This window comes from Microtus oregoni, unplaced genomic scaffold (assembly GCF_018167655.1).
Source record: "Microtus oregoni isolate MIOR12 unplaced genomic scaffold, Mior012 000155F_ref0000269, whole genome shotgun sequence".
Lineage (NCBI taxonomy): Eukaryota > Metazoa > Chordata > Mammalia > Rodentia > Cricetidae > Microtus > Microtus oregoni.
The window spans coordinates 965,278-989,081 of record NW_024544810.1 but is presented as its reverse complement, the minus strand read 5'-3'; the positions used below and the strand labels follow the sequence as shown (position 1 = coordinate 989,081).

Below are 23,804 nucleotides of genomic sequence, written 5' to 3'. Positions count from 1 at the left end.
CAGTAACAACTATTAAATATATTAGTATATGATACATTCCAGCCAGATGTGATGGCACACACTTGGAATCTCTGCCCTTGGAAAGTGGAGGCCAAAGTCATCCTCAGCTAATAACTTGAACTACAGAAAACTCTGTCTCAAACCAAAAGAAATAAAAAGGAAACAAATAAAAACCCAAGTATGTAATTATATATGGCCTCTGCAATTAAAAATCTTATATCACTGTTCATATGTGGACTAGTTTCCAGTTTGCGAAAATGAAATAATGTGGAGTTGAAAGTAAGGAGGGGGATTAGAAGATAGGGCAGGAGAGAGGTAGGCAAAGGGGTAAATAGCACTAAGGATGTTCGAACAAACCATATGGAGACAACAAAACTTCCTTCTTTCCTTTCCTTTCCTTTCCTTTCCTTTCCTTTCCTTTCCTTTCCTTTCCTTTCCTTTCCTTTCCTTTCCTTTCCTTTAACATCCTAGCTCAGCTTCCCCTCTATTTTAAAACTTCTGTGTGTATAATATTATATCATATTATATATCAAATCACAGATATTTAATATATATTAAAGTAGTTTCAGGTAGATGTCAAGAAATACCATAATATGGGAAAATTCTGAATTCATCTTGGAAGATACTATATAAATAAAAAATATTGGCAATGAGACAGAATGGAAAATCAGAAGAGTATACTTTTATTGTAATATTTTAAAAAATTTTAAGTATAATAATATGACAATAAGATGTTTACATTGTGAATATGAAATAATGAACTTTGAATTGATATTATGGGTGAAAAAAGCTATATGTCATCCTAGAAACTTCTAACAATTTACTTTTTTCAAAATAGAAAATTATTTGTTTTTAAAATAAAATCCTAGTTATCCAGGTGTGGTGACACATGCCTTCAATCCCGGCACTTGAGAGAGACAATCGGATCTCTGTAAGTTCAAGCCCAGCCTTGTCTACAAAATGAGTTTCAGAACAGAGAAACCCTGTCTCAAAAACCAAATAAATGAAGAAATATATAAATAACCTAGTGATTTGTTCCCCTTCATTAGACACAGTACACTTTTTAAATATCATGAACAATAATGTTCCTTCACACAACTTTCAGTCAAATTACTTAGCTGTAAAAATAGTTGAATTTATATGCACATAACTTTTCAGACTATTAGGCACACCTTCTAAATAACTAATATACTCTATAATGTATATATGTGCATGTCTGTGCATCTTTTATAAAACTTGCTTAGTTCAGAAGTGAGTGTGAATAATATCCCCAGCATTAAGTGAGTTTAACTAGGAGGTCAAGAATTCAGGCCTATAAAAGGATATAGAGGCACCAACACTTGTTATATAAAAGTTTCTAACAACAATTATTATAAAATGTATTTTTCTCATTATTATCTGTGAAAGTTCAATTTCAAGTTTCAATTAATGTTTGTGGCAATTTACAAAGTGTTACAAAATTCTATCATAGAATAAAACAGTGACAAAATCAACTTCAGTGATGAACGTGTAACAAGGAAATTATATGAATTATCTTTTGGATGACAATCATTCAAAGAACACTAACAAGTCATAAAAAGATGAGAACTCTGTGTAACCATTCCTTGTAAATATTAATTTCCAATTTATATGTGGACGTATTTGGTTTATTGCAAAAAACTTGAATGCATTTCACTCTTTGGTTTTCTTCCCATGTTGAAATGACGATCAGTATCTTTTGCTTAGTAGGGAAGTTTATGTTCTAGGACAATTTAATACAAAGAGGATTGTTGGACAAAGGTCATGATTCCAATAAGTTCCCATTACAAAATTTTAGATATGTGCTCAAGCAGAAAATTTTCAGTTCACCGACATCATAAAGATCATACTTTAGAACAGGATCATTTTAAAACTGCATGCAAAAGGAAGCATCAAACCATAATCAGAACTCTTAAGTGCTCTGTCATTTGTGTAGACTGCTGTTGCTCTTGACTTTACTTTAAATAAAGATGCCTTGCTACTTTGCAATCTGTTTATTTCAGGTCTTTGACTATAAGGTCAAGAAACTGAAAACATTCCACCCAATACCCAACCATTGAAAACAATAAAACGAGATTTTTATGAAATATCAATATTTGCTGAGTACAGAAACACTGAATTATTGTTTTAGTAATAAATTTATCATGTAAGACTCTACTGTATTCAGAAAAAACAACTTATGAAAAATACAAATGCCTCAAATTTAACTTTAGGTGTATTACTTCTTAGAGCAAGTGTGCATATTCTTTGCACCTGTAATTCTAAAATGAGAAGTTATCTTAGAGAACATAAAACTTTTTGATATAATACAGGTGATTTTCAACTTGTGATGTGGTTACATCTCAATAACTCAATCAAAAGTTCAAAACTTTGTGAATAAAAACTGGACTTCAAGTGCATAACCTACTGAACATCACAGGGTAGCGATACAGGACACTGAAGAGCACTGTTCTTCTCATGGCTGACTGGCAGCTACCGATTACTGCAACTGCCCAGCATTGCTACAGAATGCTGAATCATATATTATGGATACAGTCAAAATTAACACAGGCAGCTTGGAAAATGTCTGTAAAACTGGCAGTTTCCCTTGGGGACTTTGAAAGTGCACCACCTGTGGCCTTCAGGCTGAAGTATGGGTCAGGACCTGTGCATACTTGTAGACAACACCTAGCAGCTGTGGAAGAATATGCAGAGGAAGAAGATGATGGTGAAGAGCATGTAAAATTCTTAAGTATAACTGGAAAGTGACCTGCCTCCTCGAAGTGGTAGAAAGATTCCACAGGACAAAATGGGAAAGTAGTTGATAAACAAGATGACAATGAGAAGAACAAATCTCCTAGTTAGGATTTCTAGCGCTGAGACAAAACACCATGGCCAAAACCAAATGTTTGGGGAAGAAGTATATTTCATCTAATTGCTTGTAGTCTATCATCCAGGGAAGCTGAAGAACGAACTCAAGTCAGAACCTGGAGGCAGGAGCTGAAGCAGAGGTATGGAGGGGTGCTACTTACTGGCTTGCTTCCTGTGGCTGGCTCAGCCTGCTTTTTTATAGAACCCAGGATCATCTGCCCACAGTCGGCCCGGCCCTCAATGGGCTAGGGTCTACCACACCAATCTTTTTTTTTTAAAATTACAGATTTTAGGATTTATTTGCTTATGCATTTCTTTACATTTATATACTTATTCATATTACCTGTGGACTGGAGAGGGAGGGGGAGAGGAGTGGGGGGAGGGGGAGAAGGGTGGGAGGAGGGGGAGAAGGGTTACCACACCAATCTTAAATCAACAAAATGCATCACAGGCCTTCCCACAGGTCAGTTTGGGCATTTTCTCAATTGAGATTCCCTCTTCTAAAATGACTTAATAAATAGCTTATGTCAAGTTGACAAAAGCCAACCTGTACAAGGAGAAAAGCATAGCTCCAATGAAGAACTCCATACAAGATACAACTTGCAGAAAATTACAAATGTAGAAAATTCATACCAGCATGGCAAAGACCTAAAACTATAAAAACCAAGATCCTTAAAAAAGAAAAGAAACAAAAATCTTCCCAAAATCTTCTAGTTCTGTGAAAATACTAAAGTAATATTACAAGGAAGTATAGCAAAAAGTGGTTCTCTTTCCAAAGTAGAAGCCAAGTTCATCAATTATGAGAAGAATTGATTCCAGATGACTGACCAGGAGGCTATCCAAGCTCTCTGACAGTGGAGGAAGTCTCTTTAAGACAACGGTTTAAGCAGCTTGAAATATTCCTTCTTACCTCATTTCCGTAGCAAATGCTATCTGGCTTCTCCATGTTTGACAAATGATGCTCACATTCCATCACCAATTATGTGTTTTCTAAAATGGCTGTTTAATATTTAAGGGTGGAACTCTACCCTTCACTTGGCTTTAATTATGTATGGTCTGTTTTGATAGGATGCAGTACTAGTGGTGGTCAGACAAAGACAAACGGTGGAATAAATAGTATCATAATAAAGAAAAAGTAGATTTCAGTGAATTCGTACTGCATTTGTACAAAATTTGTGAAAGAAGTTAGAGTAAATCGGTAATCATCTCTAATTGCAGTATGGTTTGTTATTTTGCTTTATGAAAACATTAGCTTACAATAGCTGGCCAAAACCTAGGGACTATTAACATGTAACCAAATTTTAACAGCAAAAAATTTTAAAATGTACTGAAGTAAGTTTTACAAAGGTTTATGATTGAAGTTTAAACATATGTTACTTGCCAAATATTAACATATTAGAACTTTGACAGGTATCAATTTCAAGACCCTAATATAGCTCTTTCCTTTATCATACATAGTAGTATATGATAAACAATGTTATATAATTCAACAAATAAAAATTCATGTTGCTCATAGAATTTATCTGGAAACAGACTTTGGAGAATATTAATAATATATGGTTCTGTTTATTATACTAGTTTTGTATAAAACACTTCAAGTATAGCCGTGTTTTACTATACAGTAAAAAAATGCACATTTATAAAATATATTAACTTAATTATTTGTATCTTCTTAGAAAACATTCTCACATGCCCCAGGATAGGATGATTATAAACTAATTTCTATAACATGTACATTACAAAGTTATTAGTATTTCGTTTATCAAATTATAATATAGCATAAAAAGTTTGCTCAGTTCAGGAAAGTTAATTGCTCCAGGCAATCATTTTCCCTTTTAGTTAATCGAATGGCAATACGATGAACTTTTCCTCCTTCCAGTGAAGCCTAAAATTTCAAGAAGGATGACTTTTACATGAAGCCTTCCCAGACAACCCTTAGCCTTTGGTGATCTCCCTTTACTTTCATTTTTTTTAGCTCTTATTCTGTACTTTTCTATGTTCTGATCAATATATCTTATCTGCAATTAAATTCCTCAGAACCGTTTCTATTGGTGTTTTGTTTTTATTTCAGCTACTAGTTACTGACATTTGGACCCAGGGACTTATGCTTCTAGTGCAAGCTAGGTAGGTGCTCTGTCCCGAGCAACACCAACAGACCTGGAACCTGTTTCTAATCTAATCTCTTCAATTCCACCACAGTGGTGGACACTGGGTAGAATCTAGTAAATAAAAGCTTAATAAAAGTCTATGAAATTTTTTTAAAAAAGAAAAAGCAAGCAAAACCAAACTTCATTGCAGGGTTCAGTGATCAAACAGCACTTGGAAAACACAATACCATTTTATCAGGGGATTCTGACTGTTCGTGTGAAAGCTCTCAGATACATGGTAACTCTCTGGCCATATTTCCATGGAATTCTTTTCCTTTAGATCTAATAGTAATTCAAATAAATCAGAGTCGAATTCACCAAGACCTTTCCCAAACAGAAACCACCTCTAAATTTAAAATCTCGTGCACAACAGATAATTCACACTGAGGTAGAAAACTATTCTTCCCTGGTATTTGACTTTAAACACAAGAGTATCTCAAACACAAAAGCAATCCATACAAAGCATTTTACCTAAAACTATCAGAAAATTGGCAGTGTTAAACTGCCAGATTTAAAACTGGCAGCTTCACTAGCCGAAGTTACCTAATCACGAATGGCATCTACATCCTTTTTAAAGTTCCTTAGCTTAAAAGGGTTACCGAAAACTAAATTTAGCCTTCTCATCATTGTGCTTCTTTCTCACCACTTCGTTTTAGATAAGAAACCTGAAATGGCTTAAAACTGTCAGAATGGAGGAACGTGAAATAAAGGAACCCATCTTTTGTTGTCAGCCCACAGAAGTGCCTCACAATTAAAATTATACATCATTTCAAACTGAGCTCACTTTCGGAAAGGGTCAACAGGAACTGTAAATTTTCTCAGCCATCTACCTTTTAAAAAGCAGTCTCGCACCTCAAAATAATATTCTTGTCAAAACACCTTGTAACTTTAGAGCCTCATCTAATCATGGTATCCAGACTCTCACTCCGGGTGTCTCATGCCAAAGTTCTTGGGAAGTGACTATTTCTGACTCTAGCCTACTTTACGAAGAACGAAAAGATCACAACCATCCATATTTTTATTAGGAGCATCTTAAGTCTCGTCAACACATTTTTAAATGCAGAAGTGAGTCATTCTGCATGCAGAGTACTTTGTAGAACGTGTTCTCCCTATTGTCAATCATCTACTATGTCTACATCTCAAGTTTGATGGTACTTAGGCTGTCAAATAGAACATGTTACTAGTGTTGTCTTATTATCATTATTATTATGATGATTTAACATAATATCTGCCTAGTCTAACATGCTAGGAGTCCGGAGCTAGGCATATGGTTTGCAGAAGCTGACTGCACACAAGTATAAAGAATACTGAAAATTAAGGCACCACTCAAGCTATCTGGTCAATTCTTCAGTCATGAAGCAACAGCAATGTGGAGGATGGGCTCTTGACAAGCCTGAGGTCAGGTCAGACTGTCTCCTGAGACTAAGAGTTAGCCACAGTTAGAGCAAGGAGAAATGGGTGAATAGGGCACTAGGAGAATCTGTCTGGAAATCAGAGAGCAGGGTGCATGACTGTACTTCGAATCATCAGCATCTAAGAAACACTGCCAGGCCTTAATCACCTACACTTTTTTTTTCCTCTGGAAGCCAGGGTCGAGATCAGAAAGTGGTGCCTTTGAGAAGGAAAACTATCTGGAAGAAATTACCCGCGAGCAGACGCAGGAAGGGTGTCGGAAGCTTCTGAATGAGAAAGCAGAGCTTCCCTGACCTGCTGGGGCCCCAGATACCCTGAGACCAGAAAACAGCTCCAGCACCTGGCGAGTGCCACTACTCACCCCTACTTTCCTAAGGTCTCCTTGTCTCCCGGCACCACACAGCCCGGCAGAGGGGAAAACTTTCCCCCTCCCCCGCCGCTGAGGGTGGGATCCACCGGCGAGAGGAGGCGGCGTCGCAGCTGTCCAAGCAGGGCCAGAAAAGCGCTGGGTGCATGAGAAGCAGCCTGGTGCTTGTGCCTCTGGCGGCCACCAACTTCACCACCATCGACTCGGAGGGCCAGGAAGAAGCAAAGGCGGCAGGCCTTCGCCCAGCGGACCGAACTCTCCCCGGATACTAGGCCTGAGCTTCTGGCAAGACCGTCTGCCCTGGTCACCTCAACAACAGGACCCCCAGGCTTAATTCCAATTTCTTGGCCCCCGCGACCACAGAACAGTGCCTGCTCCCTCTTGGGGCCACGGTAGCAGCTGCATCCTCGTGCTCCTCTTCCTCTGGCGCTGCTGCCTACACACACAGCCCAGGCGCACTTACCACCGCGGAGCCTGAATCGCCGTTTCTTAGCAACCGCGCGCATGCGCCCCACCCCGCCGGGGACCACTGGTGCGGCTGTCTGATCCTTGGACCAGTTGGTTCTCGACCTAGAAAAAGTGAGCAAAACCCCACTTCTTAGGTAGGCCCTAATGTCAAGGTCAGAAATGGTGAAGTCCAGGATGTTCTGAAATGGCGAGGCTTGGAGACTTAGGATAAGATCCGCTACTGTATTGGCATCTGAGCTATGGGGAATGTTTTGTTTTGTTTTTGTTTTAATTTGTTTTCCTGCAGTCTTTTCTCGGACTTTTACTAGAGTGATCTTTATAAAACTTCCATCTCTCACTTGCCTCTGATTAGGAGAATGGGTTTTGGCAATACAACCAAATTTGAATTTCTGCTCTTTTCCTCAGGCTAGATAACTAACCTCTCTAAATCTGTTTCTTCATCTGTAAAATGAGAAATATGGTACCCACTGAGTACTTACAAGACTGAAGAAAGAAAGTATGTACAGGGCTTAACAGACATAACCCACTGTGACAAGAGTAAACACTCAGTAAAAAGGAGCTGTTTGGCAATGGCTCATCACTGTATACAATACAAGACAAAACACACACTGGTTGAACATTCCAGCTTAACAAAGTCCTCCAAGTGTACTCTGATTTAATTCTGATGCCAGCCCTTAGTCGCCCAGCTTTAGACTGGTTTCGCAGTTCCTCAGATTGAAATATATAAAAGGACCATGTACATTTTCTGTGTTCATCTGGAAAATAAATCAATGTGAACCCATAAACTAATGAGCATCCAGTGATCGTTCCCAAACTACATGATAATGTTAAGATTTAAATATTAAGAACTGACATGTAGCCGGGCGGTGGTGGCGCACGCCTTTAATCCCAGCACTCGGGAGGCAGAGGCAGGCAGATCTTTGTGAGTTCGAGACCAGCCTGGTCTACAGAGCTAGTTCCAGGACAGGCTCCAAAACCACAGAGAAACCCTGTCTCGAAAAACCAAAAAAAAAAAAAAAGAAAGAAAGAAAGAACTGACATGTAAGCAGTGGCTATGCAAACAACATTTTTGTGTCATTTTCTAAGGGCTATTCATCTTATTAAAGTCAGACTTAAAATTTCTGAAATGTGTAATTATAAGATGAAACCAGGTAATTGATTCTGAACATAACACAATGTATAAACAACACATGCATATTTACAAAATGCACTCTGCTAAACGACAATGTAATTAAATATTTGAACATTTTAGAAAGAATAAAAAAATAGCTATGCCATATTCTAAGAACTTTACAAATTACCTGATAGCCAGGAAATATTAAGGAAAGGTGAGTATTTTCACTGGGGTTTAAACACTAAATTGTATTCTTTTGTCACATGATATATCTGCTTCACTATACTGCTAAAGAAATAACTCCTATCAACAAACAGGCTTGTCTACACAAATAATGTGAAGAAAGAAGGCTATTTTACTGAGGAAACACAAAAAAGTACATGCAGATAGGTAGCCTTCAAGGCACTGTAAATTTAAGATGAGATTCTGCAGAATTTACATATTAAGTTCACTTGACATTTGAGGTAGATGTTTGCTTAACTAATTGACTTACTCTAAAAGAGATATTAAATCATCTCCAGACTGATAAAATACATATTGTGGAAAGGTTGCACCTTGAGATGGGGTCCTATAGTAACTTTGAAGAAAGATATGTGTTTACATTTCAAGGGTAACTATACTAGAGACTGGGAGTTTGTGATCCCTGGAAACCTTTATCCACATTTCAAAAGGTAGAGAAATTATAAAGGTCCATTATATCCATTAATGAGATACTCTACAAAACTAAGAGGTAATAGTTATCTTTCTCTTTTATTCACCTTTACAATTACAAATAAATGACTTTTTTTATAGATAAGCCCTGTGTTGACACAGTAGATGTACATAGTAGACCAAGTAGACATTATTCATAAACATATAAATTCATGCTGGATATGCAATTGTTCTGCATATTGACAGGTGACTGAGATTTTCAAAACACATAAGAATTCAAAGCCGGCAGAAGAGGGCACCAGACCTCATTACAGATGGTTGTGAGCCACCATGTGGTTGCTGGGAATTGAACTCAGGACCTTTGGAAGAGCAGGCATCTCTCCAGCTTTTCCTCTGCTGCCGCCAAGGTGCTCGGCTCTTCCGAGGAAGCTAAGGCCGCGTTGGGGTGAGGCCCTCACTTCATCCGGCGACTAGCACCATGCCGGCAGTCCGCAACATGGCCTCTGTCTCTGAGCTCGCCTGCATCTACTCCGCCCTCATCCTCCACGACGACAAGGTGACGGTCACAGAGGATAAGATCAATGCCCTCATTAAAGCAGCTGGTGTCAATGTTGAACCTTTCTGGCCTGGCTTGTTTGCAAAGGCCCTGGCCAATGTCAACATTGGGAGCCTCATCTGCAATGTAGGGGCTGGTGGGCCTGCTTCAGCAGCCGGAGCCGCACCAGCAGGTGGTCCTGCCCCCTCCACCGCTGCTGCCCCAGCTGAGGAGAAGAAAGTGGAAGCAAAGAAGGAAGAATCCGAGGAGTCTGATGACGACATGGGCTTTGGTCTTTTCGACTAGGCGTTTTGATACCATGGCTAATAAAAGGATGAATCTGTAAAAAAAAAAAAAAAAAAAAAGAGAGAGAGAGAGAGAATTCAAAGCCGGGCAGTGGTGGTGCACTCGGAAGGCAGAGACAGGCAGATCTTTGGTGAGTTGTGAGTTCAAGGCCAGCCTTGTCTACAAAGTGAGTTCTAGGACAGGTTCCAAAGTTACAGAGAAACCTGACTCAAAAAAGAATTCCATGCAATGGAAAAAGGATGTGAAAGTAAACAATGCTGTCAGGGTAAAGCAGAGGAGTTTATTACTTTTATATTGCTGTAATAAAACACCATAACCAAGACAATTTGGAGGGAGGGATGAGTTTATTTTGGGAATTCTGTTCCAGGGATTTGGAGTCTATGATGTAGGAGAAGCATGGCAGCAAGCTGCAGACATGGCTGCTGGAGTAACAAGCTGACAGTTCACATTCTGAACCACAATCGGGAAGCAGAGAAAGAGTAAAATCGGAACAGAGTCTTTAAATTCTCAAAGCTTGCCTCCAGTTGACAAACTTCCTCCAAAAAGACTACAGCTCCTAAATTTCCCCAAACAGCATCACCATACATGAACAAACAGGAACATTCTCACTCAAACCACCACAGAGATTTTGACTAAAACATATTCTGTCTATATTATGATCAGAACAGAATAATTGTGCAATAGAGTTGAGTACAGACAAGCTAGATTTGAAACAGATTGTGTAATGTCTGTGTGCCATATTAAAGATTTTGGAAAATTTTCTCTATCTGAGGGATAATTATAGTTTTAAAGAAAAAAATCATGCTACTCATTTTAAAATGGTAAAAAAGCAACAACAAAAGAGAATTTATTCAAAAAGGCCTGCTTCTGTGAAAGATTCCAGTCAGGCAGAGAAAATGGGCTCATTTCATCGTAGACAAAGGAGTATATATAACCAAGAAGCAAGGTGGAGGTGAGTGGAAGGAAAATGTCCTAAAATATTTAGCCTCCTTTCACATTGGCACTGACTACATACAGCTAAATCACCCAGCCGGGTTCCTGATGATTGTCTCATCCAGCCTCTCAAAATTCTTACATTATTCATTCCCCTTTCTGTAGAGATGCAATATTATGAAAAATATCTCTTACATTATAAGAGACTGGAACTTTTGCTGGACCTCACAGCCAAAGTTAATAATACACCTTATATGTTATTTAAGAGTTAAGACTGATAGTCTACTGTGTACTCAAACTGTTTAACTTGCCTTTAAGAGAACAATGTCACACCTTTACTTGCCTTAGAATTCCATGTAATCTCTATTTACAACCTAAGATAATGTGTAACTACAGTCTGAAATTATGTACTCTTCCATGCCCCTGGCCCAAAGTAATGCAGATATATCGTTTTCTGAAAGAAAAAAAAAAGAGAGAGAGAAGTTGAAAGCAATTTCCTAGGTTTACCATAAAGGTTGAGAACAACCATTTGTGAATATTGGTCGATAAACAAGGATGTTTATTGTCTGTGTTATTTGGGATCAGTGGGATCCAGTGACTTAATCCCGTGTAAAACTCTGTTAGAGAGTTCTGCAATATATCTCATTCTTTCCCCATTTGATACTTGGCGTGCTGTTCAATAAAGACATAGGAACAGACACCACTCATAAAAACAGATGCATACAGCTCATCCAACAGTCACAGAGACACCCCATGTAGACACACACAGGGACGGAGACATGGGGACAAACAGATCCACAAGTTAGCTTTCCGACAGGCATAGATTCACAGTCATACAACAGAAAATGGACAGAAAACACATGGATCATGAAGTAGAGAATTCAGCTCTGGACTTGCTCTTGGTTAAATGACTCCAAGAGGGGTGCTTTTACTTCTCTCCTTAATGTGACAACAAAGCATTATTGGTGACTCACAATTAATCACTAATGTGTATAATCCATGCACTTTTTCTCCACAATATTTTACATCTCTTCGTCTCAACCCAACCATTCTCCTAGCTTACAAATATGCTCAATGCAAGTATTTTCTTGAAAGAAGCATTCCTCCTTTGTCCTGGATAATGCTTTAGTCTCCCGCAAGTATCTGCTGCTACCTTACCAACTTTTCTCCTTACCTAGGGATCCAGAGTAGTTCTATGTAGATCTATCTGCCTGTTAGATAGTCTCAACTTTCTGTACACGGTCATTCAAATTAAATTAGATCAAGTTCAACACAAACTTTTCATCTCTTCATAATAATGTGCTTTTTTTGCCTGAGCAACATAGCAAGACCCTGTCTCAAAGCATGAAAAAGATTAAGGCCTATATAATCATCCGAATATCCTGAGAGAGTAGGAATAAACAAGGTAGAAGAAATAAAGGGACAAGATTACCCTGCATCATAATTCAAAGGGAAAATGTTTCTAACTATAGGGGCGATCTAGATAGACAAGGACTAGAAAAAGAGATGAGAGCTGGGAAAAATGAGGAGAAATCATAAGGTTCATGCTGAGTTTTCTCCATTACTTCCAAATCTTTAACAAAATTTAGAATGTGTGCAAATATGGTTGTAAATAGATTCCTTAGAAAAAATGTAGACAACACATGTAGACAAAAATTCAACCACCATGGAATAGTAAAGGTTAAAATCTATTATTTCAACACTGTTAATCTCTTAATCATATCCCAGAGTTTGTGAATGTTGTGGTCATGTTTATATTTGAATATAATATTTCATCAGCTTTGTCCACCATCACTGATATCTCTTTGGCTTGTTCTACTGTTGGCACTTATCATTGTGGTTTTATGTGATTCATGAAGGTTTCAATTCTAATGTTTCTGGGTTTTTTTCAGTATCTCAATTTTTGAGCTCGATTTTTCAGGGCTGGTGCTTAGCTCATCCTTTTTATTTTTACTTTTAATTTTTACTTTTTCCTCTCTAATGATCATAAAACACAAAATGGCAAAGTACTATATAATGTGCTATGAAGTTTCAAATTACTTAAGGTTTAGAAATAGTAAATAAATAAGTTAATGGAAGGAGACAGGGAAAGGGAAAAAACAGAGAATATACACAGTTAAATAAACAAAAGGAAAACTAAGAGAAAGAGTAGAGAATAATGTTGTAGAAAGGGGAACAAAACAGTGAGACATAAGGGGGCCAAGATAAAATGGAAAAAGTGTTTGCAAATTGTGCAAAATGGCTAAAACACAATTAGGTAAAAGTAAGAAAAAAAATTAAAGAAAGGTGTGAAACTATTAAAAATGAAGTCAAAATAGTAAATACATATAAATTGGGAAGGAAGAAAAATGGAATATTGCCCAAGAATGAAAGAATTGTGTAACCAAAATTATACATATATATGAAGGAATATATGAATATAGCAAACATTCTTAAAAGAAAAATTTTAATACAATGAAATAAAAATCTGTTAACATACAAAGGAGTGAAGAATTACAGATAACTTTTAGAAGGTAATGTGCTGGAGCAGCTTCTTTTGTGGGTCCTCAGAAGTTGAAGATGGAGCCTGGAGAAATGACTCAGCAGTTAAGAGTACAGGTTGTGCTTCCAGAGGACTCAGGTTCAATTCCCAGCACCCACATGGCACCTCGCAACCATTGTAACTCTAATATTCCATGGTGAGCAAACATATATGCAGGCAAAACAGTCATACACTTAAAGATTATAAAAATAATGAATATTACCCATTGTGCTCATGACGATGGGATCAATTGTATTCGTCGACTCTTGCGTGTTCTGTTTTATGCTCTTGTTGAGTTTACATTGGACAAATACATCACATCTGCCAACTGTTTTCACTATAATTATTTTCCTTTGTGTACTGGGGCCTCTACTGGCCACATTTAATATCTGCATTGTATGTTGTGAACTCCCATGACTTTCCAGATGGTACTCCCATTTTTAGCTAAAAGATGGCTCCCAGATACAATGAACGTCTGAGAGGCAACATGGCAATCAGATGGGTACAGACAGAGAACCTATCTTCATATTTTCAAGACATCCTGAGTATTAATCATCCTGTTGGGAGGATGAAGCTGTGGATACCATGCACATTTCTGGAATTTCAGAATCCTTGAGCTCTGTGGTAATGAAAAACTGATAGGTAACTCCAGATTTGGTCCACATTGGCTTCAGGCTCAGAGCTATCGAACTGCAGTTGACAGGTTGATAAGATCTGTCTATATACATGGAAAGTAGGGTTACCTCTCCCTAACACTTCTTAGCTGAATCAAACCTGTCACCTACATTTGGCTAGTCTATATTAGTTGTTCTTTTTATGCACAGCTACCTCTTGGAGATTTTCCTCACCTGAAGAGTGTGGCATGCCAAACTGAGGTTTCCTCTCTGGGCCTTTGCTCTCCCAAGGGTTGTGGCACACCAAGATGAGCCTTCTTCACCTGCAGATCATTCCTGATTTCAGACCTCTGAGGTACTGCAGGTTTTTTGTTTTGTTTTTTTCTTGTTGTTGTTTGGGGTATTTTTTTGTTTTGTTTTGTTCTGTCTTTGTTTGTTTGGTTTTTTTGGTTTTGTTTTCTGAGACAAAGTTTCTCAGTAGCTACAGAGCCTGGAGCTAACTCTGCAGCCCAGACTGGTCTCGAACTCACAGATCATCTGCTTACCTTTGCCTCGCAAGTGCTGGGATTAAAGGTGTGCACCGTGCCACCAACGCCCAGTGATAAGGTTTTTTGTATAGTTTGTTTGTTTGGTAGTTTTTTGTTTGTTTTGTTTTGTTTTTGTTTTTTGAGACAGGATTTCTCTGTAGCTTTGAACTCTCTCTCTGTAGACCAAGTTGGTCTTGAAGTCACAGAGATCCGCCTGCCTCTGCCTCTTGAGTGCTGGGATTAAAGGCATGTGCCACCACCGGCCATGGTATTGCAGTTTTTAACAATAGGTTCTCTCTCAAGACAGTGCCCAGCTGCTGCCCTCTAAGTCATATAATGTGACAAGTGGTTCAACTCACCTATGGTGCCCTGTCCTCTGAAGGAATCACTGTTTCATCAAAACCTAAATAAAGCTGAATAAGGGCTGATAGGGCTGTGAGCTTATCCTGATGGTGGGACTGCTCAACATTTTTATAGCTTATCTCTTAGAAGTGGCTTCTGGCTTCCTTCTCTACATTAGAGAACTGTTCAGTTAAGCCTGTGTTGAGTTTACTTCTGTGCATCATTCATCTTGTATCCTACTCATTTGCAATCCTCCTTCACGTCCCCCCCCCCCCCCCGCCACACACACACCATGGAGTTCTGAAGCTCTTTCTCTGTTTCTCTCTTTGGGGAAATAATATATATATATATATATTTTTTGGTCTAACTGTTCTTTCCCAGCTCATATCAAGGCAGCTGCTAGTCTGCCAACTTACCCAGAAATTCAGAAGTTCAGGGTCTCTGAGATGTAAGACTAGTTCTGCTGATGCCTTTATTATGTTTTGCTTATTCTTGCCACGTGACAACAGAATCAATGTATACTAGGCCAGCATCTTATTGATGATTGCATTTCAACATTTTTGAATGTCTTGAATTTATTATATAATTATATATTATATAATATCTTGATATTATAGAATAACTTGTTAAAAAATGGGTCAAACTGACCTGCCCCACTCTGTAATCCTCAGTATACAAAGATTAAATCCCTTTGTAAATTGCACCTCCTATTAAGCGGGCATGTGAGTCACCTTTTTCTTAAATAATGTGTTTAAACAGGATTATCTTTATAAGTTCTGCCTTCGTGAAAAGGGATACACCACTAGATAATCTGGGTCCTATTTCTAGTGTTTTCTAGAATGTAGGACCTGAATTATTGGCATCTTTTTTTTCCTTTGGGACAATATGAAAATGAATTTTCATTCGCACTAAAATATTAATTGATAGCAGAGGAAGGCAGCACAGACACATGTGACAGAGAGAAACCATATGGAGATTTTAATCTGCTGACAATTATCCACAAAATAGATACCCAAGTATATAATCAAGAGTTGGCGATGTATAGCCATTATTCACAATTAGAAACTGTTTAAGTCATTCATTTATTCTAACAAGAATAAAAAAAGACTACAATAATAAACTGTATCATACATTGAAAATGATAATCTTTATAAAATTGAATTATAACATTTACTCAATAATTTTATGCAACTTGCAAGCTGTAATTCCTTTATTATAAATTCAGTTCACTTTTCTTGGTAAGAATAGAACTAACAGTAATTGAATGCCTACTATGTGTTATATACACAAAGACTATGCCAATATCTCATTACACCCAGAACTCTTACCAGTTACTTTTTATAGATTATGGAGCTGAGCTCTAAAGATACAAGATTATTTTCCCTGCATTTTAACCAGAAAATACATATGTGAATGTTTAGTTTCAATTTTGTTTGGTGAAACAGCTGTTTCTAGACTCTTTCAGAGTTTCTGATGCAATATGTATAGAATGGAGTTGAGAGTTTGTATTTTATCAGTGTTAGATCATGCTAACATTTCTGCTCTGACAATCATATTACCAAAACTATTGCTTCCTGGAACCTAAGTATGAAACACCTTAAGCCATTTCATGTTGGACATTCTAACCAGCAGGGAAAGGCTCATTGTTGTGCCACAGATGAATTATAGCTTCTCAGTCTCCTGAGAATGGTTGGGTAGAACCTGCATAAACGGTTCATTTTGGTTCATAATAGTCTTGTTATTTATTTCTAGTGTGTACTATATAAATGTTATTTCATATGAGTGACAAGCACTGATCTAGTTCATGTGGTCATTTGATGTCTGAAGCTTTACCACGAAAACTATCTAACAGAGGTTTACATGGTTTCTGCGTTAATGCCTCCAGAGATGGGGAGCTCATTCACCTGGGAAAGATTCAGTCTTATTTTTAGACTGCTTTAACCTGAATATTAGAAAACTCTTCCTCTAGAGTTGGAGGAAGGGAGTGTAGAAGAGAAAATACCTAAATTATAGCTTGTCAGTTCAAATTGCAGAAAGTTTACGTGATTTTTTTCAGCATGTCCATCATTTACTTCAGGAACGTTATTTTTAGTGCTTAACAAATTATCCCTGAAATCTAACAACTGAAAACAGATCACATTCGTTATTTCACAATTTATCTGGGTCAGTTTAGGCCCTCTGTTTCTGTAACTCTTTCAGGCACTTGCATGGCATGCCTTCTTGTATTGGTTGGGCTATACACATGGTGAGGCTTAATTTTTCAAACTTCTACTTCCAATTTCATATTGCTGTTAGCATGATTCAAGGGCTTAAAAAACGCTTGACTGGGCTGCTTCAGTTCCTTGCATATTATTAAGCAAAGATTGCACTCTGTTCTTTGCCAAATGAACCCAATATGAAATTAATTTTACCTAAGTCTAAGAACTAGAAAGTGACTGAAGAGACTCTAGCAGCAAAAGGAAATCGTGATCTTTGATGACCTCATTTTAGCCATGATTTCCCGTGACTTTCACCACATTCTTAGAAGCAAGCTATTAAGTCTAATCAAGATTCAATTGGATGTAATTACACAAAGAAATGAATAGCAGCAAACAGGTTAGCCTAGCTACCAGCCTGGCTCCTCTGATAGTTTTTGAACTTCTCCCTGGCATATCCTCAAAGAGGTAGGTTTTCAATGCCTTGGATTAAAGTGTACAAAGACTAAGCTACATGGTATAGCCTAAGATGACAGACAGCAGACATTTTAGCTTCTAAGACAGTATCTGTTTTTCTATTTTTCCTCACTAGCAGATATTTGATTTTATTCAGAGCAGTGATATAGCCAGCTCAGTGTCCATGCTCCCTTTGCAGAGGATAAATAAGAAGTAGGAGTAGGTCCTGTAATTCAAGACTGGGAGGTTGAAGAACAAGGAGTATGGTTTTGAGGAAGTCGATTTGTCTGTTAAGAAACAGAATTGTCAGTGGCAGGGTCTGTGGCAGGCGACCCTGGCCTCAGAAAGCTACCATTCTCCACTGGCAGCCCATCACTGGCAGCCTCGAGATGTGTTTCTTGTTTAGTATCAGGTACAAGTCCAGATGTGGCATCAGCTGTGGCTGTGGCTTGCAGAGGCAAAGCAAGACATTGGGTTTGTCTATCACAGATAAACCAATACAGGAGATGAAGTTAAACCTGAACAATTTTGACTTCCAGAAGACAGCTGAAGAGAAACATCTGCAGCACTGTGTGATGGCTTCACATACGGCCACTGCTGTCTGAGAGCTGCGGGCACCATGCACCTCAGTGCCACACGGGAGACAATTCAGACCTGATTATTCTGAGAAGTACGTATGATCTGATTTTGCAAAAACTTGCCAGTATGATCTCACGGCTTAATTACTTTGCTAAGGAACGTGTTGATCTGTTCACTTTGGGTTTTACATCATTCAGCCCGCTCAGTCTACCATGGATGGGAAATGCTGCTGTCTTTGGATTCAAGATCTCTGCATGGATCTCCAGGATTTGAAGGGTATCTGTGATAAGCTGCATTTCTGGAGAGTGAAGGACACTGCTGGCACTCAGGCCAACTTTCTGCAGCTCTTTGAGGGAGATCACTGGAAGGCAGAGCAGCTGATGACGGAAAAGTAAGTTTCACTGGGGAGATGGCTCAGTGGTTAAGAGCACTGACTGACCTTCCAGAGGACCTGGGTTCAATTCTCAGTACGCACATGGCAGCTCACAACTGTATGTAACTCCAGGATCCAACACAGTCACACATACTGCATACATACATATGGGCAAAACAACAATAAAATAAAAATAAATAAATTAAAAAAGAGAGAGCTTTCATTATCACACTACATGAAAAGTGCGCATCTCAACGCCATCTACGCTGGCTAGCTTAGGGCCATCGGTACACTATACAAACACAGATTTGTATTGGCATAAACCTTCTGGTGAACCTGAAGGAGATGGAGGAGGCTTTGGAGAAACAGCAGATTGGCTTAAGTTTGATGCCATACAAGTAGAACCCCTGGCCTGTCACCCGATGGACCTTATCATGGATCCAAACCCATAGAGGTCTGTTGGGGGCACTAGTGTCTTTAGACCCATAGAACACTAACTGCCTGTCTGGTGAATTAAAAACCATTGCTAACATGACCTCCAAGGGATCTGGTACTCTCTTCTGGTCTCTGAGGACGTCAGACATTCATGTGGTACAGAGATATACATGTAACCCCATACACCCAAATATATAAAATAATGCTATTTTAGAGACATTTTATAAAGAAAATGCTATGACAGACCTGCAGCATAATCATAGAGAACTCAGCAATGACATTGATATAACCAAGATAGAGAAAACTATACCTAGAGGGATTTTCGTAGTTGATAAGAATAATCTGTACTCTACTTAAGAATGTTACAGAAATAGAATCATGTATTATACATCATTTGTTCAGTCAGCCTAGGTTTTTACAGAGTCACCCAGAGATTTGCCAATTGTTTTTGTTTTTAATTGCTAAGCAGCATTCTATGGTATGGGTCTACCATAGTTTCTTTAAATATTCACCCACTAATGAATACCAAGTCTTTTTTGCAGGTTATGAATATTATATAAAAAACTGTTATAAATGTGTACAAGTTTGGTATGAATATCAATTTTCATTTTTCTGAAGCAAATGCACAGGAGTGTAATTACTGAACAATATAGGAATCCCACCTTTCTGTTTTAAAAACAATAAAGAAAGAAATTATTAAACTATTTTCTCATTTTTTGTGTTCATCAGGAATGCATTAGTAATTCAGTTTTTCTATATCCTTGGCAGCATTTGGTATTATCCTCCATTTTTTATTTTAGATTTCTGATACATATGTAGCAATATCTCATAGTAATATTAATTTACATTTCCTAGGTGGCTAAGAATATTGTTTTTATCATGTGCTTAGTTACCAGGTATATATCCTCACCAGTGAAATGTCTTCTATGTTGATTTCCCATTTTCTACTTGATAATCTTTCTTGTTTCTTTCTTTGTTTGTTTTTTGAGACAGGATGCTGTCCTGGAACTAGCTTTGTAGACCAGACTGGTCTCGAACTCACAGAGATCTACCTGCAAGTGCTGGTAGTAAAGGCATGTTCCATCACCGCCAGACACTTGATATTCTTTTTACAAATGAAGTTCAAGGGTTCTTTTGTACATTCTCGATTTTTATTCTTATTTAATGTATGATTATCAAATGTGTTTTTGACATTCTACAGGTTATCTTATCATCTTCCTCACTAAGAGAAAATACTTTCAATAAGGTTCATTTTTATCAATGATTCCTTTTCTGGATTATGCTTTGGGAATCAAACTGTAAGCTTTATATCTTGTATATTTTCCTCTTTAATATAAAAATTTTACAATTTTGCATTTAGGTCCAATCCCCATTTTGGAAAGAATTCAGCCTACATTTAGGTAAAAAATTGTTTTTTTTTCCATAAATGAGCACATGTATTATTGGCTAGGGATGACTCACATGGTAGAATTCCTACAAGTTTTTAAATTCTGTTCCTTTTCTGACGAATACACTTGATTACACCTGCAGAAGTGACTCTAAAGGTTCTGGCCCCACCAGCCACACTTTTCACAAAGGAACCACAGTGTTAGATCCTCATTACACACACAAAATGAAGAAAAACAACAATCCTCATCATGCTGATTCATTTTCATTTCTGTCACCATTTCTCAAAGAAAGGCATGATAGCAGGCCCTGCATTTCTTGATAATTTCAACCTTCTGAGTATAATTTAGCCATTTGCTGTAACCTCAATTTCAGCCCAGAGAGATGGAATTCTAAACTTACCAATGAACACCTGGGGCTTCGGCATTATCTGTTGAAAAGAGCCTTCTTTCATTTAATCATTTTTGTATTTTTGTCAAAATCCACTCAAACCTATTTCTGTGAGTCAGTCTGGTTTCTCTATTCTGTTCCTTTGATCCATAAAGTCTTGCTTATTGTAGCTACCTAATAAGAGCTGAAATCAGATAACGTGATTGTTCTTCTTTATTCTTTTTTGAAATTACTTTTAGATATTTTCCTTTTCTGAATAAGTTTTAGAATTATGTTTCTAACTATCAAACAAAATTCTGAGGTTTTATATAATTCTCATACAGCTTGTATATCAATTTTGGAAGTATTTGCTCTGATCAATAGGCTCTTTAAGCCTTGATTTGCTGCTCAGGTTGCCAGAATCTCTAAAGCAGACCTGCTTTTCTTACATTGTGTTAACCCAGGACAAAAGGCTAACTGAAGTGTCTAGTAACATATCAAACCAAATGCTGGTCAGCTCTCCCAGAATCACTTAATTCCTGTGGCTCCTCCCATCACTGCTCAGCCTGCCGGTTACCCTAAACCTCTCTCTCCCAGAGGCTGGACTTCACACACACACACACACACACACACACACACACACACACACACACACACACACACACACACAAACTGTAGACCAGGCTGGCCTTGGGCATAAAGATCTACCTGCTTCTGCCTCCCAAGTGCTGGGGTTAAAGGACTGGGCCGCCCAATCCTATATAATTTCAGCCATTTTAGACACATGGTCCATAGCTCTGTTGGTTTCTTGGTCCTCAGCTCCTCTCTTGCCCCCCCCTCTCTTTTCTCTTCCTCCTTCACTCCACCCCTTCCTCCCCTCTCAAGGCCTGGTTCAGTCTGCTGGCCGTGTTCAGTCTGAACCCTTCCAGGTGTCTCTGTTTTCTTCCTCATATCTACAATAAACTTTCTCCACTATACCTAGGAGCCTTTTTTTTCCCACCCACACTGGATAGTATGTCTCCCTTTCTCCATTGTTTTCATCTTAAAAACTATTTATATCTGGTAAAGGGAGACCTTTTCTCTATGCAGCTTGTTGCAACTTGCCTAACACAAACACCTTTAGAACCTCCACTACTCAGTATCTCCTATCTGTTGAAATATCCATACTCATTCAATGTTCCAACTACCTCCATGGACAATAAATTGTATGTACATTAATGTAGCCTTATTCCTAGGCCCGGAGCTGTCCCTCAGCATTCACCTAACTTCAATGTGGAAGCCCAAAAATGGGGGCCTATTCGACCGTGTCTGAAGGTCACAGAGTTTGAGTTTATTCAGAGTTGTTAACGACAACTGTGGCTACACCTCCTGACCTAGGGTGTGATTGCTTGGTGTTTTGGACGTCAAGACGGCTTGTGGAGGTTGGTCCATTCCTCCTGGACTGAAGGTCAGAGTACTCAAGCACACCCCTGCTCCTTCTTTTGAAATAGGAGGTCTGACCTAAGGAGTGGCTGCCTTCAGGGTACTTGGTCTAGGGTGGGTTCACTGCCTAAATAACGAATGCTTTTCTCAAGAAATAATGACTTGATGTCTCAAGTATTTGGAACAAATAACTGTTCTTATTGTCCTTTGTATCATGTTAAGGCAGTCTTTTGCCCTCTTTCCCCTCTTTTGTATTGTGGTATAAAAGTGTATAGAAAATTAAACACGGGTGAACCGAGAGCTTAAAAGAATAATTCAGCATTCAGTATTTGCTCAATTGCCCTCCGGGTACTATCCTATGTCTTTGTGCTTTCTTCTTATTTCTGTTTCTCCAGCTAACATTTCTAACCCTAAAGCCCCTACCCTGGAACAAGCGAACCCACTGTGGCCAGGATTGCAGCAGAAGACACCCCAATGTGGATCATCCAAGGGGAAAGTACCTAATGTTCTAAAGAAAATTCTTAATGTTCCAAGCATTGTAGATAGGATCACCTGATGTCCCTTAGCCCAGCACACACTCATCTCCTTTCACCAAGACACTTCTAGACAAATATCAGCCAATCAGGAGTCCTGATCCTTAGAAATCCCTTACCCCAACCTCTGCCATGATAAAAACTCACCCCAGCAGAGCTCAAGGTTCTCTGATCATGCCATGTGTTGGAGTGTTGGACACATGGAAAATCCAAGTCCAGACTTTAATAAAGGCCCTTCGCTTTTACATATGGAATTCTGTCTCTGTGGTGGTCTTTTGGGGGTCCCTGTGATCTGGTATAACATAAACATAAATATCTGATATGTGGTCCCCAAAGGGGTAGCAACTCACTCACAGGTTGAGAACCACTGCTGTTGAGCATTTTTTAATTGGTGATTGATGTGGGAGTGCCCAGCCCATTGTGGCTGGTAGTCCTGGGTTCTATAAGAAAGCAGGTGAAGTCAGTCAGTAAGCGGCATTCCTCTCCATGGCCTCTGCCTCAGGTCCTGCCTCCATGTTCCTGCCATGTTTGAGTTCCTGCTCTGATTTTCTTTAATAGACTATGTTGGAAATGTAAGCCAAATAAACCCTTTTCCCCCAAGTTACTTTGGTCATGTGTTTCATCACAGCAATAGGAACCCTAACATTGATAGTATAGTGAGAACCAAAGTTAAATGTTAGAGGCTATTGTTTGTGTTTCCACTCCCTTAAACAAGTCCATTTGATCTATCTCCATCAGATGTGCTTGACCACATGTGTGTGGGAAATAAGTGGGCAGTAAATACTTCAGGATGGGTGCTTGCCCCTGATTGGACTGGATGGGGGATGTGATGAATTGTGAGTTTTGCCTTTTTAAGCCTCTACAAAATGTGACTTGTGGCGATTTCCTGGGAACCCAGGAGTGGACCTGCCCAGAGTCCATATTCCTGGAGAGTATTTAATTAAAGCTTGCTCCAAATTTGGCTCAAAGGTTGTGGAAGTGGTCTTATTCTCTACTGGTGGGATTAATAGTACCTGTTCCCAGTTTCTGGATCCTTTCAATCTGACTTGGTTTTCTGTGACTAAGGGGCCATTGCAGGCCATGTCTTGCAATATGGAAGGTAGACTTTTCAGCTTGGCACTGGAGGACTTTTACCATAGACAGGCAGACTGGTAAAGCCAATTTCAATAAATAAAAGTAGCTTGCGTATCTTAACAGAACTTGGTTTTCTGTTGGATTTCTTTGCTCGTTGGCCAACACCTGCTCACTCT

General features: G+C 38.6%; 2 protein-coding genes and 1 pseudogene across 5 annotated transcripts in view; 2 read left to right on the top strand and 1 right to left on the bottom strand.

Moving 5' to 3' along the window:
• Nucleotides 1-7,248, bottom strand: part of LOC121445059 (probable ribonuclease ZC3H12B) — a 214,322-nt gene extending 207,074 nt beyond the window's left edge. For all 4 annotated transcript variants that reach the window (XM_041647042.1, XM_041647040.1, XM_041647041.1 and 1 more), the window contains exon 1: nt 6,790-7,248. The gene's annotated coding sequence lies outside the window, so the exon portion shown is untranslated. The remainder of the gene's footprint in view (nt 1-6,789) is intronic.
• Nucleotides 7,249-9,444: 2,196 nt separating this feature from the next.
• Nucleotides 9,445-9,928, top strand: LOC121445079 (60S acidic ribosomal protein P1-like). Its single transcript, XM_041647075.1, has one exon. The coding sequence runs from the start codon at nt 9,507-9,509 to the stop codon at nt 9,867-9,869; it is 363 nt and encodes a 120-aa protein (XP_041503009.1). The 5' UTR covers nt 9,445-9,506; the 3' UTR covers nt 9,870-9,928.
• A 3,846-nt stretch (nt 9,929-13,774) lies between these two features.
• Nucleotides 13,775-22,577, top strand: LOC121445069 (annotated as a pseudogene).
• Nucleotides 22,578-23,804: the final 1,227 nt, after the last annotated feature.

Excerpts from the sequence above, each read along its gene's own strand:
- LOC121445079 (XM_041647075.1), top strand. The coding sequence starts at position 9,507 with ATGCCGGCAGTCCGCAACATGGCCTCTGTCTCTGAGCTCGCCTGCATC.